This window comes from Pectinophora gossypiella, chromosome 2, assembly GCF_024362695.1.
Source record: "Pectinophora gossypiella chromosome 2, ilPecGoss1.1, whole genome shotgun sequence".
Classification (NCBI taxonomy): domain Eukaryota; kingdom Metazoa; phylum Arthropoda; class Insecta; order Lepidoptera; family Gelechiidae; genus Pectinophora; species Pectinophora gossypiella.
The window spans coordinates 9,319,519-9,337,401 of NC_065405.1; the positions used below are offsets into that span (position 1 = coordinate 9,319,519).

Genomic DNA, 17,883 nt, shown 5'->3' on the forward strand with positions numbered 1-17,883 from the left:
CTCATCACCTGGTATAAAAAATGGATTTAAAACAAACGAAGTCTATGCTTCGTGAAATATTTCTTGGCTTTGATAAGAATGCCTTTCAAGGAGTTCCTTTGTGAACTTTGAAGATGTTTCGATAATTTTACATTGTTTTCGCCGCCCTAATGAAACTCGGTAAACGGTTCGAAAATGAAGGTAGGGAGATATTTAATAAAATGAATTGCGTCATTTGCAGCTCAGTAATATCACTTTGGATGTCAATGAAATTCTATTATTAAATGCAAAATATATTTCGTAATAAAAGCGCTATTTATTTGAGACGTATTTTAATATTGTATGTCGTTGCAGGTACCAATTATTCCTTCAGTTGAAGCAAGATGTGTTGCGAGGCCGCCTGCCTGTCAACTTCGACCTTGCCGCCGAGCTCGCCGCGTATGTACTGCAATGTAAGTATCACATACATACAGCATTATTGCATTTTTATGTACAACAGTAATAATATATTCTACAAAGCAAATCTTTAAGCACGTTCTTTTTTTAATCTTCATTAGGTATGTTTGAAGGAAGTAACATGTAAAGTTGTTTAAGATGTCGGGCGAAACTTCAAAGAAGGATAGGTCATGTTCAGCACGATTGACTTAATACACGCGATTATTTAAAAATCTAAGTATCATCAACATTATATCCATCCACTGGGATTACCCACTGTAAGGTTCAAGAAACTGTGAAATGTGTGTGATAGGTATTTTATAATGTTATGCCATCGTGTATTGAGGGAGGATACTATATAACATATAAAACATGAAAAAGCTTTTAGACCGTAATAAGTTAGAATTTAGGTACAACTTATTCAATTACGAAACGATTAGCTACAGAGGCGGAGCTACAGCAATTAGCTAAGTACGGTAACAATGACCAGAATGACCTCTGTCCAAATATACCCGCGCAATTTCAGTGTACCTGAAATTGTAGGCGATATAGAAATGGGATAAAGACATTTAGGCCGCTCGGGGAATATTATTGTAAACAACAGAGACATAATATTACACATTAGAGCCTTGATACGATGTGGCAGTGGCAGTAAAATCCGTGCTTCGTTTACAAAGTGGCTCCCACTCCGCCACCGGGCACTAACCTCGATACCCCACCTGGCGCCCATCGCCACACACCGCACTTCATGTTTACTATTTCACTTAGTACCACAACCTATTTTATTAACCTTATTGAACGCTTCACACTGTTCCTGGAAAACGATTCTTTTACGACCCGCTTTGTGAAATATGATCGCCTGCTACCTTGCGTCACAGTCGCCGTACTCAGATCTGCTTACACGCTCCAAGTCAGCAGATTAAATGAACGTCCGCATGTTAGATAATCATTTACTAACGTAGTATTAAGATAATACCAGTCATATACGAAACAAAATCTGAATTCGCTAATTTTAAAATTACACGAAAGTAGTAGGTGCGATAGCCATTCATGTAGTTAAGCGGCTACCATCGCCGTAACAATCGGTTCACATTCCATGACGAAATTGTAAAGTACACGCAAACCAATAATTTGAAGTCGACTCAGAGAGGATGGGGGCGTTGACTCATCGCTAGAAGCAGCAAATGGCCAGTCACTCACTCTAGCTTAATATTACACAGGTGCATTAGAATTCACGGAAAAATCCAAACCGAATCACAAAAAGTTTTATTTTTAATTGTTTCATTCCGTTAACTGTGCTAGCCAAAATGTCCAGACATGCTCTAACTTGATTATGTAGCCCACTACAAAAAATAATTTTATGAACAATACACGGTACGGAATACAAAACAGGCTCGCGCGTTAGCAATGCATTTTTATAAAATAATATTAGCTTGTTCTGCAAAAGAATGGTTAGGTTCGTCAGGCTCTCTTCTTTTCTAATTTAGTCAATTGGTTCAGTACAGCGACGCGCGGTCCGGGCCCGCTCCATTTCGCCGGCAGCAATCGTTAGAGCTATTCTTCTCGGGATGCAGCTGCAATAGCAAACGGGATGCCATCTCCCAGAGACCTCTCAAATTATCCCACAATTCCATTTCCGTTTTAAGCAAATAGCACTTATTTACTCACAAGTTATGATTATTTTCTCTCAAATATAATTAATATCTCGCTTACCTTTGAAGGTTAATTACTTCTCAAGTATATTTATTTATAGAGTTCATCATACTTCTATCTATCTGGATACTTAATTAAGTTATATTTTCTCTTACGAGTTTTCACTTCACTGCCTGAATTTTTTTATTATATATTCGTTCTGAACAAATACTGTAATAAGCGTATTACTTATTTACCTACCTATTTGATTTGTGGTTCGAATTGAGACAAAGCCAAAAAAGTTAAGTTGGAAACCGAACTATCTGAATTAAGTTTTTTAGACTTAGCCTATCAATTATTTGGCTCGATTGGATCACAGACAAAGTAAGTAATAATGTTAAAATGTCATCAAAGAATAGGAAAGAATAAGACGAGTAAAAGAGATATCAGAGACCGAATTTTGTTGCTATAATGCGGTGTAATAATAATATAGCGTAGTAGGTGGAGCGGAGGTATAATATCAATGCGTTATTCAAGAGGCAAATGAGCCATCAGCGCGGGATCGTTTGCATCTAATCTTGCCTACATCAGCGACCCTCGTGTAGCCTGCGGTTCACAGACGGGCGGGATGCGCCCACCCAACATCTAAAACCTTTTTCTTACTTTCACACACGCCTTATTATTATGCGCCCTATCAAAAAATCTTTTTAATAATGTACTTCGAGAATATTAAAAGCTTTCATTAAAATACGAAATGAACCTCAAATTCTCAAACCTGTATAAAAACATTTTGTGAACGTCCCTAATTATCGCAAGCTACTTTAAAGTATGTTTAATGAACTTAATCATTATTTGTTCGACGTTACTGGGGATCCGTATAGAACAGCGTTGCGACCGCGCGTTTATCCATTTTACCCTAAGGTTTCACCTTTATGAGGCAACACAAAATATTCCTATTTTCCGACCATTTGCATCTGAAAATCATCCATCCCCATTACCTCCTTTATGAGTGCGCCTACTTATTATAATACCTAATACTTCTATGAACAAAAGATAATATAAAGATGTTTCATTATTTCCGCGTTTGAAGTTGCATTCTTATAAAGCAGCTTCAGCAACTTCGTTTTACAAAATGTCGTTTCGGAAAAAGCAATACAAAAAGGATGTAAAAAGATACGTTTCAGGGAACGAGGAAACACGATTAATCACTGCTGGGTATTTATTTTTAGTTGTCCGGCGTGGACTGACTGAGTTTGGAAGTGTATCGTAACTAGGGACAATACGGGACGACTCGCCGCGTCTTTGCAACAAGTTAGAGAGAAGTGGCCCCACCCCTCGCATTAATCAGAAGGATGGACAATCGCTCAGACACTACGAAAATGAGACGTAACCACAGAGAGCGATTGCCAACTGTATACACAGATTGCTATTGCCTATTGTAACTAAGAAGTTGTTAGGCTACAGCGATGAAACGAGAAGTTTTCCGTCCTATTAAATTGCTTCATCTTGCTTTTCACAGTTGGAGAATTATTTTTCATTAACCTAAGTACTTACACAAGTTCAGCGCTTTGATATGCTATCTGTTTTTTCCTGAACGTTTACTAGACCGTGGTGTAGACAAGTACTAAAATATGTTGTTTATATTACGATCGGCAATAAAAATGTGGTATCGGTAAGACGGGCGGCGGGCTGGCACCATTCGGCTCGCCGCCGCCGTATGGGCGGTTTCCCGCCATGATCGATGTGCTCCACAGATCATTGACGACCAAACGCGAAACAGATTCCAGCTTCTGACTTGTACTGATGGCACAAGTATCTGATGTAAACCATTCGTCGATGAAATTCTTTGATGTTCACAATAACACGCCTCACCAACTTGTTTATTTGCAAACTTCTTTTCAAGTATTTTCGCTTTTCTTTTCAACATTGAATACAAAGTTTCGAACTGTACCTATTTTAGTTTTAAACAAGCTATAACATCTCTGTCTGTATCACAGCATCTAAAGTGCTCGTAAATGTAACCAGGGGAGTTTAAAAATAATTAGTTTTACGGTCCTCCCCCAGTTATTAACCGTGAGTGTGTTAGATAAACATTAAAAGGATCGTTGTACTTTATTCTATTCTAAATTGCTGTTTCATAAATCAAAGCTTACTAATATTTAGTTTTTATATCTTCCATATACGAATATTATTAAACGTCATGTTTGCTAAGAGTACTTGTATGAATATTAGAAAACGGCTAACGACTTCTCTTAACATAAACGCGTACGTGTAAAGAGTCTCACCTCTCGTCCTCATGTGTATTTTCGCACTAGGGCGTACCAGATGTTGCGATTTCCGAGGACAAAAAAAAGATTGACGACGGGAAATGACTGTCAGCCTCGTTTACTCGCACTTTTTCTAAGCCTCAAGCTCATAGGCTATCTACAAGATAAATATTTCACCTCTCTCGGAACTTCACGTGTAACCTAAAATGGAATTACAAATTACCACTATCATTTTAGTCCGGGGTTATTCACAAATAACTGAATTTCACAAATTACATAAATTAACCCTAATCATATTATCTACATAGCTCCAAATATTTGTGTTTATACGGCATTTGTTTGGTTAGGACGTGATCTCCCTGGTATATACTGAATTAATTGCGATTGTTAAAGACGGGTCGCTGTCATAATATGGATACCGGCACACATGGGGTGTTTGTTGTAGATATTTTCGGGCCGCTACACGCGGCTATAAACAAGGCATTTGTTCCAAAAATGGAGAGACGTCGCTGTCGCTCGTATACTCTCGGTTTATTTCTATCTACTGTTTGAAGTACCCCATCAGCTAAATGAGCTTACATGACACAGTGTTGTTGTGTTATTTTTTGGCTTTATAACTTTCGTTTTATAGCTTTGTTTTGTTAAAAGCTTTGAGTTTGTCGAGGACAATTTGTGTATGAGTAATATTGTTTGTAGCGGAGCTGGGGGACTACGACCCGCGGCGGCACCAGCCGGGCTACGTGGCCGAGTTCCGGCTGCTGGCGCACCAGACGCCCGAGCTGGAGGCGCGGGCCGCCGACATACACCGCACCCTCACGTGAGTCACTCCCCGTCAAATTGTTACGCAGAAACTAAGCTAAGACCTCATTCAATTTTGCATAAAGCAAGTGTACTTACTGCACATAAGCCTTGCAATTCCCCTCTTCACGTTAAATATCTACCCCTAAAAGAGCATTAAGAGCTGCACAAAACGCGAATAGACGGGTACTTACACTTAAAATCTCACGAGCGTGTCTGGGGAAGCAAGTTTCAAGAAATTAAGATTTCAGAGGGAGCAGTTTCACGCCAAAAGCGTCGCGCCCGTCCCGGAAATTAAACTTCGCCGCCTTTCTCGACTAATTGAATGAATTTTTAACTGTGCCGTGGACGCGTCACAAGCCGCAATTACATGCAAATTATGTGTACCTACTTGACAGCAAGTGAGCCGCGCGACAAGTCCCCGGCCGCCGTCCGCCGCTCGACCGCCCAACGACGTGATTACTCATTGTTGCTTAGCCTTTGTGAATTATGCTCGCCTACTTATTAATTAAGGATAACAATTAAATTAATTGCCTACAGCCTCCAACCCTCTTTTCTTTTGCTTACAGAGGCATTTCTCCGGCCCAAGCTGAATTGAGTTACCTAGACAAAGTAAAGTGGCTTGATATGTACGGCGTAGATTTGCATCCCGTCTTGGTAAGTAATATACAGCGTAATTGTTAGACATTTTCCGTCTGTAAACTTGGTCATAGCTCGGATTTAATGTAATAACAGGGTGAAGACAGCGTGGAGTACTTCCTGGGGCTGGCGCCGAGCGGCCTGCTGCTGCTGCGCGGCAAGCACACAGTTGCCAACTACTACTGGCCGCGCGTCTCCAAACTTTATTACAAAGGCCGCTACTTCATGCTTCGCGTAGCAGACAAAAATGTAAGTGTCCGTGTCAAGTCTACTACCACTTCTCACTCAAAGTAAACCAGTTAAATCGCTAGAAATGGAATAAACAGTAAAATCGGACCGCTTGACCTGATTCTGTAGATCTTCCCAAATGATAACGGCTCAGGCGGACTCGCTTTGAATAGTGCAAGATGGAGTCCACCTTGTGAGGTTTTCTTGAAAGACACTCGCAGGCAGGCAATTACAGATAAGTCGTGTACGACTGAGCCGCGTATTTGCTGCGCTCCGGGAGCGAGCTGATAACACGAGATGCCTCGCCGCCGCGCTGCGGGACCGCTTCCTTAATGTCTCTCTATTTGACATACTTACGTCAAAACACATTTATTTATTCCCATTTCCTCAAAAAATATAATGTTCCTTGACATAAACTACGTTAAAAGGGAATACTTACTGAGAAATCCGCGTTATCATCACGTCAAATACTTACTTAACAACATTGGATACGCAAAGTTTTTCTGTGATACCTGCCCACGACAATTATGAGCCTTTGCGATAAAATGAAATGTGACTTTCATGAAGGGATTTAAGAGATATAAACTTTGCGGACATATTTGAATAACAGCGCTTTGAGAGGTAAAAGGCAGCTTTGTGTCGGGAATTTAGTTTTGGGTGCCGTTTTTCGTGTGTCTTTTCAAAGAATTTTCAGATTTGTCGTGTATTTGCAGAATGAAACTTCGACGTACGGTTTTGAGAGCCCGACGCGGGCGGCTTGCCGTCACTTATGGCGTTGTTGCTCTGATCACCACACGTTTTTCCGTTTGCAACAAACTTCCCCGGCGTCTGCGGATATCTTTGCTTTGGGATCAAGACTGAGAAATAGGTAACATTCACTAGCTGAACTAAATATTTTGAGATACATACTTAATTATTATTATAGTCGCTTTATAGTGAAAACCACGTAAGCTATTTTGAAAAAACACATTCGAATGTAATTTTTCTTATAAAAACCTCGCAATATATAAACTAGTTTCAAGCTAGGTAATTTTAATTTCAATTTTTACTCGGAATGAAGTTAATTGATTTAAATCAAGGTTTTGTTGACGTTAAATTCACATGAGAATGTTATTTTTCAAAAAAGCGCTTTCACTATAAGAGGGTGTTATGAGGTTTTAATAGTTTCAATGTTTCGTGTAGTAGTAGAGGTGCGAGGCCGAGGCCGCCTCCGACATTTACAAGGACACCATCGCGTCGCAACGGCCGGCCGCCGCACATGTCACAGACTTCTTTACATGATGGTACGTTATACAACCCGATTACTCAAACCATAGAGGCGGACAATCAGTTCGCGACAACAAACAAATCAGGATCCCGATACCGACCCGCGGGCGCGGCTCACGTGTTCCCTCAATCTGCGCTTAACACTATCGACCCGCTAGAGTCGATAAATCTTTCAAATATAAACACCAGCCACAAGACGACGCCCCAAGCCGAGGTACGAGCCCAACTGGGCACCATCAGACCTGTTTTCATAAATTTTGTACTTGGTGAGAGCCCTCAGCACTCCCCATTTCTACGGTTCGCTCAAGTAATTAATTCCATTTGTGGCAAATCTACATACAATAATCCACATCAAAACAGTATCTTTAAAAGTATTACTGTTAGATCATAGTTATATTTATATGTACATAGTTCATTGATCTATTTGTATTACAGTGCCAAAATTAGAAGACTTGAGAATAAAAGACTGTCCTCCTGAAACCAAACAACCTACCTCGGTGCATCGACCGAATTCGTAAGTGATACTCTAATTATCGTATTTCTTGTGTAAGTAAATCTTCAAGGTTTTTGTTAGGCGGTTATTACACGACGCGTTCGTGCTCGTGGTTGGCAGTGAAACGGTCGTCAATGGAGTATTGACTGGTATGTCACCGTCGATTCTAAACACACGCGTACTGCCCCACCGCGCGATCGACCGCGTGGTATGATAACCGCCTTATAGTTAAGTACTTACTCTAGTAATTTCCTTTTACAAGTAGATATCTACCTACTATTTTCGTTCTGACTTTTTGAAACTACGAAATTTTTTGCTAAAATTTCAGCTCCCTAAGCCTCACTGAAAAGGCTTCTGAAGCTGGTTTCAATTACGGTTTTATTAGCATCATTATCTATCGTCAGCTTATTCCAAGTGCAGTTTGGTGTACCTTTTTTTATTTTACCTTTAATTTAAAATCACCACAAAGAAGGTTGCTACTTGCCTTTAAATTGAGCAGGGTGACTAGATGACTCATTTTTTTCTGTGTTCCTAATAAAGTTGATTTTCAGAAAAGATATTCTCTTCATTCTTAAAAGGCTGGTTTATTATACCTAAGTGTAGATAAATTTTGTACGTTTTTTATTTTATTTACGTACCTACAATATTTTATTGTACATAAGCAACATAAACACAGTAAGTACCATCCATTCCACAAACTAAAATCAACCGAACCACCACCAACCATTAACCATACCATCAAAACCATCGCCATAAATTATTTTGTTTTTTTAACCATTTTACCTCTAGACTCAGCGGAGAGATGCTAGGTTGCGAGGCGACGGCCCCGGGCGGGTCTCCGCGGTCGACGCGGTCTGCGCCCACTCGACGCGGCCTCTACTCGGCCTCGCCTACCGCCACCAGGCCGCCACCCGCGCCCAGGCATCGAGACCGCTCGGCCTCCGTCGACTCGCAGAGTTCCAACGACTCACGGTCCAATCGCAAGTTAGTACTGAAATGTGAAAAGGATTATTGTCCAATATTATCATTGTGGCATCTTTCTTTCTTGTCGTTCCCTCACTGCTGAGGATCGTGATTATAAATATGTGATCTTCCTCCACTGGGTTCGGTTCTGTGCCATATGTACAGCTCTTTGTATAGGGCCCCCCTGCTTGACCTGGTCCATCATCTGGTCCATTATCTTTGTGGCATTTCTCGTTAATTTTGCATTAAGTTTTATATTAAGTGTTTGATAACACTGTAAGAGTCTGGTGTTTGATAATTGAATAAATCCTTTTATTTTATAACTTTTCAACTGGTACTCGTTTTACATAATCCTACTGCCGCGTTTGAGGCTTTATATTTGTGACTTGTTTGGCTTTAAAATAATTATTTACGCCAGGCTAAGCAACTTCAACCGTTTTTGAAATAAAAGAGAACTGTCTTCCATCACGTTATAGGATCCATTGTATTACAATGTCCCTTATTACCATAGGCATAAGCACCGGTCGCGGCGGCAGCAGTCGGATGCAGAAAGCGAGTTGTCGCGGGGGTCTGGGCGCTCCGGGCGCAAGCATCGGCGACACCGCTCGCGACATAAGCACGAGTCCGGATCCGAGAGGGACGATGGACAGCCTAATACCAAGTACAAAAGTTCAAAACCTATTATTAGTGCTAATAATTATATCAGTCATTTTCTTATCCGCCGAAAAGGAAAGGGACGGATAATCGACAAGCATAAAATTTATGGAACACACGTCAATTTTAAGCACAAATCTAAAACAACAGAATTATGTTGACAGCACACGTCAAATAGTTTGCATACCAACGAGATACCTTTTTGATTCGCCCGGGTTATTCATTCATTTACTCATTCTTCCTAAAATTAAGAGCTGTGAATCATCCGTCCTTTTCCTTTTTGGCGGATAAGAAAATGACAGGTACTTATAACTTAAAGTAAAATTAGGAGGTGTCTGCAGGAATCGGGGCCACCACCTAGGTATATATATATTTTTATTGTAGACATATTGACATGTCAAACTGTGGTATTTTTAAGGAACACTGGTTGTTAGAATAAAGTCCCACATAAACATTTGAATTAATTACATTAATTTTAGCATAATATATTTTAAATTACAAGATACAGAATCTGAAATACTTGTTTACTCGCGGAAGAGATGTGACTTACCATAGATAGTACTCGTAGATTTTAGGTACGATACCTCATACAATATTTCTAAATATATTTCTTCCAACCAACCTCATATGGTGCAAATGTAGATTTAATGTTTTTACATCTTTAAGTATATCTGCAGGAGCTACGCAATTTAAATAATTGTATTTCCAATTGCAATTGCGTCTCTGGTGCATTCTTTCTTCATAATTTTTTGAATTCAATATTAATTCAGCATTCCTAAGATAATTTTATTTGAACGACAAAGATTGCTAGGAAATTACGTTGCTCCTTTTTTCATATCTTTAATATTATTTCTATGATTTTAATTAAGCTGATTCTCAGGAAAGTAATTCGCTTCTTGATTAAACATTATTCTTAGAAGGGTGGTTTACAGCGGCGTCTATGTTTTAATTAAAAACTTCTGAATGCTTGTGGTTGCAGAGAATACGAGCTGATTGAATCGGAGTCACAATGGAAAGAAGTTCTGAGGCAAACTAACGCTGGTAGCGGTGTACAAGTAAGCGATCCTTTTTAGTACTAAGAAATGCCTAATTACGATTTATAACAAATTTAAGTTGAGCTTTCGGTATTGATGACGCGGCTATGACGAGAGTTCAGCTTATAATGGTCACTTAGACAGGCATTTCAATGAGGATGTATTTCAGGTGGCAAATGTGCGGCGCTCGCAAATGGAGCCTGAGACAGGTACACATCGGTCTTCGCATAGACACCGAAGGCATAGGAAGCATCGGTAACTATTTTGACGTCATTCTTTATATTTAGTTGCTTTAGTAATACGAGGTAGTCAAAAACTAAAGAGTGGTTGTTGTTCACTATGCGTATATAACTATGATTTAAATGCTCGAGCATAAAGGCTAGTGGCATACCGGGAGTTTTCTAAATTTAGCTGTTCTTATATCCAAGGGACCGACGAATGTTTTGTGTGGAGGTCCTAATCCTTTTATGAGTGTAGACCTCCAAGGCTAGTGAATTTGTCGGGTCGAGATATTAGACAACAAAAGCGATTAAATCTATTTTCTTTCACTTTGAAAAAAACACAAAACCAGTTCCCAGTAATGTTCTTCTGGTTTAACAAGAATAATATGATACTTTATATATATAACAACAACAACATAAGCTCACGACTTAGGCTCAGATAGGGTGGTCAGACGTGCATCCATCACAAGATGAACTAAAGTACCCACGCCTCACCAAGCTTTCTGTTCCAACGTGGTAGGTGGTGAGCCGTATTGCCATCTATAGTGGTCGAGTCAACTGTGTTAGTGAAAACTGCACTTAAGATAAATTAATAACTCATTGGTGAAAGTCCGGGGTTTATTTATATCTTGCGAATTATCCCATTTAGCTCCAGATCAGGTTCACCGAACGAGAAGAAATGGCTCCCGACTGAATTGAAGCAGCATTTAGAGTTTTCGTTAGTGGACACAACGGGTATGACAGAGGAGCAATTGAAGGAAATACCCTACACCGTGGTGCAGACCAGTCACGCTAGACAGACCAAGCTTCGCACTTCGTCGAAACATAGACAGTGAGTCGTTCATTCTCCTTGACTCATAAAACTGCCATAATGCGCAGTAGGTACTGGGTACAAAGGCCACGTCGAAGCAATTCATCCAAAAAGCTATTTTGCTATTTTGTCAATTTGCGCATAAGTATATAAAACAATGTGCACAATGTCAATCAATCTATCAATCAATCAATAATTCTTTATTGCACAAAACATATACACATGACTTAATATATACAAATAAAAATAAGCACAATAGACGGCCTTATTGCCAAAAAGCAATTTCTGCTAGGCAACCTTAGGGTGGAAGAAGTTGAAAAACAGCAATATAAAAAAAATGCAAATTTCAAACAGCAATATTGCTTATTACAATTTCTTACATAAGTACATTTTGGTTACGTCACCATAGTGTCCTAGTGGGACAAATGTGATATGAAGACTGTAGAGTAAATTAAACATAGTAAACAGGTCTAACTCAAACGTCATCTCAAAACCATATCGTAATTGAGTATTATTAAAAAAAGGAGTGCGTTATGGATAATATTCAATTACAACTGATGATCACAATTCCGAAACGATTATAATTATTTTAGGACTGAACACGGGTCGCTAGCAAGGCGAGACAGAAGTACGTCATCACATGGCAAAAGTCACGATAACCCTCATCATGGATCACTCAGATCAAGTTCCAGTAATATCAGCACCCACAGAACCAATACTAATGAGAAACATGGGAGGTATGTAATAATATAATATAATAATTAATTTATAATTATATTAATATTTAATTTATAAATATAAATACTTCATTTATAATTATTATTGGTTAATTCATTTTTGTACTATTTATTTCATTGTTTAATTTTAATGTAAGTAAATATTTTGTGTATTTCTGATTTTCATATCATATCTTGTATAGTACTAAATATTACCCTATTAACAGAAAAACATTATTGATGAGATTTAAAAAAAAATATAAATATAATTATACTTATTGAAAACTAATACCGAGATACAGGGAATTTTACAGACAACGGGTCATACATCCGTGAGTTAACTAAACAGCCGATATCCATAGTAGGCCAAAGGCCTGTGTTATAATAGTAGAGCAAGTACGATTATTTTGTATGTGACTCTTTGATAAGGGATGATTAATTTCAATAGGCTAGTTTCCAACTAGTCAAATCAATTACTTTTTACTAAACGTCAAAACACGAAATTACTATGGAATGTGTATGAAAAAGCACACTATGACGTCATAGAAAAACGTGATAATTTCGGACTTATTATTACTTACGTTTTTCTTTATTAAAATTCATAAATAAGTCAATAAATAGGAAAAAGGAAATGTTTTTCTTTAGTTTAAGATCTGTCTTTATTTAGTAATCAGAATTTCATAATTTATGTTAAACCTAGTACACGACCTAATTGTGCCCGAATAATGGCAATTTCCCAAAGAGCCCCCAGCCCCCAGCCCCCAGTTACGGTCACGAGCATTAATATGTATACACTTTGGTACCATGTCACATTAACTTTTTTAACAAATTGAACTGTAAATCTCACTAAATGTCAAATATGTTAGTGCGACAGAGTCCTAAAGTGGGTACATTATATTGCTCATGACTGTACATGGGATTTAAGTAATAAGTATCTATTACACACTACTATTTTTCTACGTTATCTCATCTTGTTTCCTTTTTTGTATTTAGGTTTTTGGGCAGTCAGGATTTTGGACGTTTCTAATATTATTTTTACCTAGTTTAAATACTTGTACTGAGTTTGGTTTTAGTATATCGTCGTCAAGTCTTGTCTCTAAAATCTAGTTTGCACCTAAAAGTTTTTAGTTGATTGTATAATTGTTTACTTTGACTATTAATTTGCTCTACACTCCAAACCTTCATCAATTCGATTATTTTTCAGGCGCGTTTACCCCAGCTATGACGAGACCGCTAGGGTCGGGGACGGGGATGACTTCTTGACCAACAACGGGTACAAGGGCGACGTGACCCCGGTCTCCAACAACAACAATCCTTACAGCCCCGTCACCAACAGCAACAGTAACAGTTCGAGTGGAGAGCTCATCGGCAGCGCTCGCGTCTCTCATGAACACACCGACTCGGGACTCGGGGCTGATCAGGATTACGCGTATTCCTCGGAAAGGTAAACTATATGTGTGAATTGTATTTTTGTTAAGCATTCATTCTTTTGAGTAGGAATGTTTTGCAAGTTTTCAATTTTGATTGTTGAGATTGAAATATTTTTTTTGTGTCGACTATATTTTATTTTCAAATATTTATGATTCGATACTATCAAATTCATGGTCGGTACCTACACAGATTAACTAGATTATCTTGAATTTCACTCTAACACACGTACAAACCAACGATACGTACGACTGTCGTGACGTTTTGACTTTCAAAGTTCAAAAAAAACTTTTGACGTGAGTGTTTGCTGGGCCTAAAGGAAAATACTCTTGTTAAAAGAGCGCCGGTTGCCGGCAGGTCGAGCGACAGCGCGAAATGCGGCGCGGGCACCACGGCACCAGTGAGTAGGCAGTGGACGCTGGGCGGCGCGGGCGGGGCGGGGGGCGCGGGCGGTCTGCGGCCGGGGTCGGCGGCGTTGCTGCGGCGGCCACCCAGCGGGCCGGGCCGCGCGCGGCCCGCCGCCACCGGCTCGCAGCGCTCGCTGCTGTCCGTAGCCAGCGACAGCGCAACCTCGCGCCGCCCGCGCGACCCCGCGCCCAGACACTACCCTCACCCTGCGGACTCGGGCTTTTCTCTCTTCGTGAGTGGGCGCTTCGCTTTCTAACATACTTCCGCGCTCCGACGGCCCTCGTAATACTGACTACTCCGATCTCGAAAACTCAAATACTTGCTTAAATAAAAAAGAAATCTCGAGGGAAACGTACTGATATACTAATACCTGAGTACGCGAAGGGACTCGTTAAAAAGGAAAAAAATGCTTTTAGAATTAAATAAGCTTACGAGGGCCGTCGAAGTAATCCGCAGCTCCTGTTTCTGGGTCGCTGATAAAGCTAACCGTGTACAGGCTGCTGTTAAATGAATATTTTAAGAAATAAACATTTTTGATATCATTATAATTGGTTCTATTGTAAAATGCCTATGATTTGTGTATCAAGAATTGAATCCATTAATAGGTTGCTTAGGTTATTCATAGTCTAATTCACTGACGGACTTGTTAGAATTAGAAGATACTCTCTATGCTTAAGGGGCTTACGAATTTCCGAGTAACAAAGTGCTACAGTGGTGTCTTTTAACAAGTTTCTCCCCACAACATGACACTCGGAGAATACTTTCAAGATTTATGGCCACTCTAGTGCATTGTTCTGCCTCTAATTTGGGAACTCTGAATTCACACAATGTTAGAGCTACACTGTGTGTTTGAGCTATTATGATGTATTTATTGTATAATTTGTATAAAGCTATATGGTGTGTGCACCGGTAGTTTGACGCGGTTATGATATTGGGATACAGAGACATGCTAGCAACAACAACATATTGGTCGGCGAGAGCGGGTCGCTGGCGCGGCGGTTCGCGCGGCCGACCCGCGAGGCGCGCGACTACAACGCCAACGTGGCGCGCACGCACTCGCGGCTCGCGCACGCGCACCACGCGCACCACGCGCGCCACGACAACACCCTCGACATTATTCTAAAACCTCTCATAGAAAGCACGCAGTAAGTAAGGCTCGCACAGGACCCACCCTTTGTGTCGCAACACGTAGCGGAATGAGTAGCTGCACGCACCCTTGGTTTGTTCGTCTCCCTTCCAATGCTAGCGGAGGCACTTGTGTTTCTTTGTGGCAAGCATGCTGGTTGTGGTTTAGTAGTTAGTGTTTGTATCGATTAAGTAGACTAACATGAGTTGACTAACATTTCTAATTTTGTTTTAAATATTCGTTTGTTTTTGATTTGTGTTTTTGTCGCACCTTGTGATTTTGTGACTACGTTTTAACTTTGACTGATTTTACACACTTGTCCAATTAATTTCCTTTAATAATCAATTTGTTTCTTTGTATTTTTTACCGGAATATTTGTTATTTTTTAAAGTAATTTATATGTATGTAGGCTGCAGAGCAACTAAGTCCTGGGCCCGAAGTGTCAGCACACGACGGCGCCGGGACCAGCCACAAGCCGCCTGGTACCGCCGAGATGAGCACCGAACTATGAACCATCATGTTTCCTGTAGATAATATCATTATTTTTGTACATACATTAGTACCGTTTAATAGCTATTTTATTAATGCATATATCAAATACTCATAAATAATTTCCGTCATTTTGCAAGTTCATAAAATCATTCGAAAAAATCTTATGAATAATACTTTTTAAGTCGAAAATGACAAAAATATGTAAAACATTTTGTAATAAATTAATATTGTAAACCAGTAGGTAATAAACGACGTAAGATATAAGGCCTTAAATTAATGAAGTAAAGCCTATTTCGCGTTTTACGGCAATAAGTGACAGAACAATGTTGTAAATATTTTTTTGTAAATATATACTTATTATAAATTTTCGACATAGTGGTGCTGATTCCGATACACAAAATCTAAGTTTATTTTAGGTGATAACTGGCATTTTGTTATCCGTCGAAAAGGAAAGGGAAGGAAGGACGGGAATCGACAGGCACAAAATTTATGGAACACACGTCAATTTTAGGCAGAAATTAAAAAAAACCCTTCCAAAATTTTATATTATGTTGACAGCACATGTCAAACGGATTGCACGAGATTCCTTTTTTATTTGCCCGGAATATTATTTCATTTTAAAATTAACAGTTGTCAATCATCCGTCCCTTTTCTTTTCGGCGAATAAGAAAATGTCGGGTATAACTTAAAATAAAATTAGGAGGTGTCTGCAAGAATCGGGCCAGTATCTAAGGTAAGTACCTAATAAACAGTAACAGAAAAGATGGTACTCGTACTAAAAGTATTTTTGCCAAAATAAAATCGCCCTGACAATTGTAATTACTCTCGTAATAACGTCTCGTGAATATCTCAGTTCAAACACATCCTATTGTTTTTAATACCCACATTATGTTGTTTCACGGAATTCCCATTTGGCTGCGCCACTTTAGGATTTAGCTCATTATAATTTTATTCCATGATCATACAACGGGTATTAATGTTATTTTACCGTTTTTATTGTAATAAGTGAAGACAGTGTACAGTTGTTATGTAGCTTAGCATAACTTGGGCATTTGTAAGTCGAGGTGCAATATTTGAGTGTTTGTTCGAAGTGTAAATAAGACTTTGGTAGGAAAGTTCTCCGTTTTGATCCAAAGTTACCGATATATGAATTACAATGTAGGGATACCTACACCATGCTGATAAAACACAGAAAAAAAATAATCAAGCGCATAAGATCCGTATATATAAAGGTCCGTATAATAGAGTAACGCGCATAAGATCCGTATAGATAAAGGTCCTTATAATAGAGTAACGCGCATAAAATCAGTATAGAACGGTCCGTTTAAAAGACTAACGCGCATAAGACCCTTATACATAACGGTCCGTTTAAAAGAGTAACGCGCATAAGATCCGTATACATAACGGTCCGTATAATAGAGTAATGCGCATAAGATCCGTATAAAAAGGGTCCGTTTAAAAGAGTAACGCGCATAAGCTCCGTATAATAGAGCAACCCGCATAAGATCCATACACATAACGAGCCTTGTCTATGAAAATCTTTCTTTGGTACTTATTTAGAAACGCCTAAAAGGGGTCATATCATCACTATATATGAATTGTTTATTTCAAGTTCAAATTATTTCTCATATGCGTGTTACTCGTTAAATAGACCTAAAACATACTAGAGCATCTTTGGTCGCAGTTAGTTTCAAAATAAACATTACGTTTTTTCGGCATGCACAATATTTGTATGTATATCCCTACACTAACTTATAGATGCGATCTTTCTTAACGCTATACGAAGTAAAATTATAGTAGGCAACTACTTTATGTGTTTTCTTGACATTAGACGGTCAATTTGTACTGTGGCAAGACTGATGGCGTTTCATGTAGGTATGTATTTAAATTATATACAACCACGGGACATTTGTAACCGATTACAATTTCATACGTATTTTCTAAGAATTGTTTTCGATGTTCTAATTAAACGGCGACATTACTGACTTGTTTTACTTATTTACCCGACACACCGACAAGAGCGTGGCTCTTAAATTGATGATGATATAACAACACACAAAAGCTGCACATCCCTCAGCGCTCCCTATTAGTCCGGTCAAGTAGTTAATGACATCCGGGGAAAATCTACAATAAGTTACGTAAAAAAATCCTAATCATAAACTACCTATTATAATAAAAAGTAGTCGATCTTGGGTAATACACTTTATTTCCTCGGATTTCGATTACAAATCTGAATCTCCAACCGCCTGCTTCTCACCCCGCACACAAAAAGCCATCTTTTTTGTAACGTCAC

General features: G+C 39.1%; 1 protein-coding gene across 3 annotated transcripts in view; it reads left to right on the plus strand.

Annotated features, from left to right (window-relative positions):
- Nucleotides 1–17,575, plus strand: part of LOC126377552 (band 4.1-like protein 4) — a 39,617-nt gene extending 22,042 nt beyond the window's left edge. The window contains exons 5-21 of one of the 3 annotated variants that reach the window (XM_050025351.1): nucleotides 334–431; nucleotides 5,010–5,130; nucleotides 5,681–5,768; nucleotides 5,847–5,999; nucleotides 6,692–6,846; nucleotides 7,161–7,261; nucleotides 7,680–7,758; nucleotides 8,527–8,721; nucleotides 9,212–9,361; nucleotides 10,334–10,409; nucleotides 10,558–10,643; nucleotides 11,259–11,441; nucleotides 12,014–12,157; nucleotides 13,341–13,580; nucleotides 13,922–14,204; nucleotides 14,915–15,117; nucleotides 15,508–17,575. In XM_050025351.1, the coding sequence (XP_049881308.1) occupies nucleotides 334–431; nucleotides 5,010–5,130; nucleotides 5,681–5,768; nucleotides 5,847–5,999; nucleotides 6,692–6,846; nucleotides 7,161–7,261; nucleotides 7,680–7,758; nucleotides 8,527–8,721; nucleotides 9,212–9,361; nucleotides 10,334–10,409; nucleotides 10,558–10,643; nucleotides 11,259–11,441; nucleotides 12,014–12,157; nucleotides 13,341–13,580; nucleotides 13,922–14,204; nucleotides 14,915–15,117; nucleotides 15,508–15,523 (2,371 nt within the window). In that variant the 3' untranslated portion in view covers nucleotides 15,524–17,575. The remainder of the gene's footprint in view (nucleotides 1–333; nucleotides 432–5,009; nucleotides 5,131–5,680; nucleotides 5,769–5,846; nucleotides 6,000–6,691; nucleotides 6,847–7,160; nucleotides 7,262–7,679; nucleotides 7,759–8,526; nucleotides 8,722–9,211; nucleotides 9,362–10,333; nucleotides 10,410–10,557; nucleotides 10,644–11,258; nucleotides 11,442–12,013; nucleotides 12,158–13,340; nucleotides 13,581–13,921; nucleotides 14,205–14,914; nucleotides 15,118–15,507) is intronic. The other 2 variants (XM_050025360.1, XM_050025369.1) reach the window with 2 other exon arrangements.
- The last annotated feature ends 308 nt before the right edge of the window (nucleotides 17,576–17,883 follow it).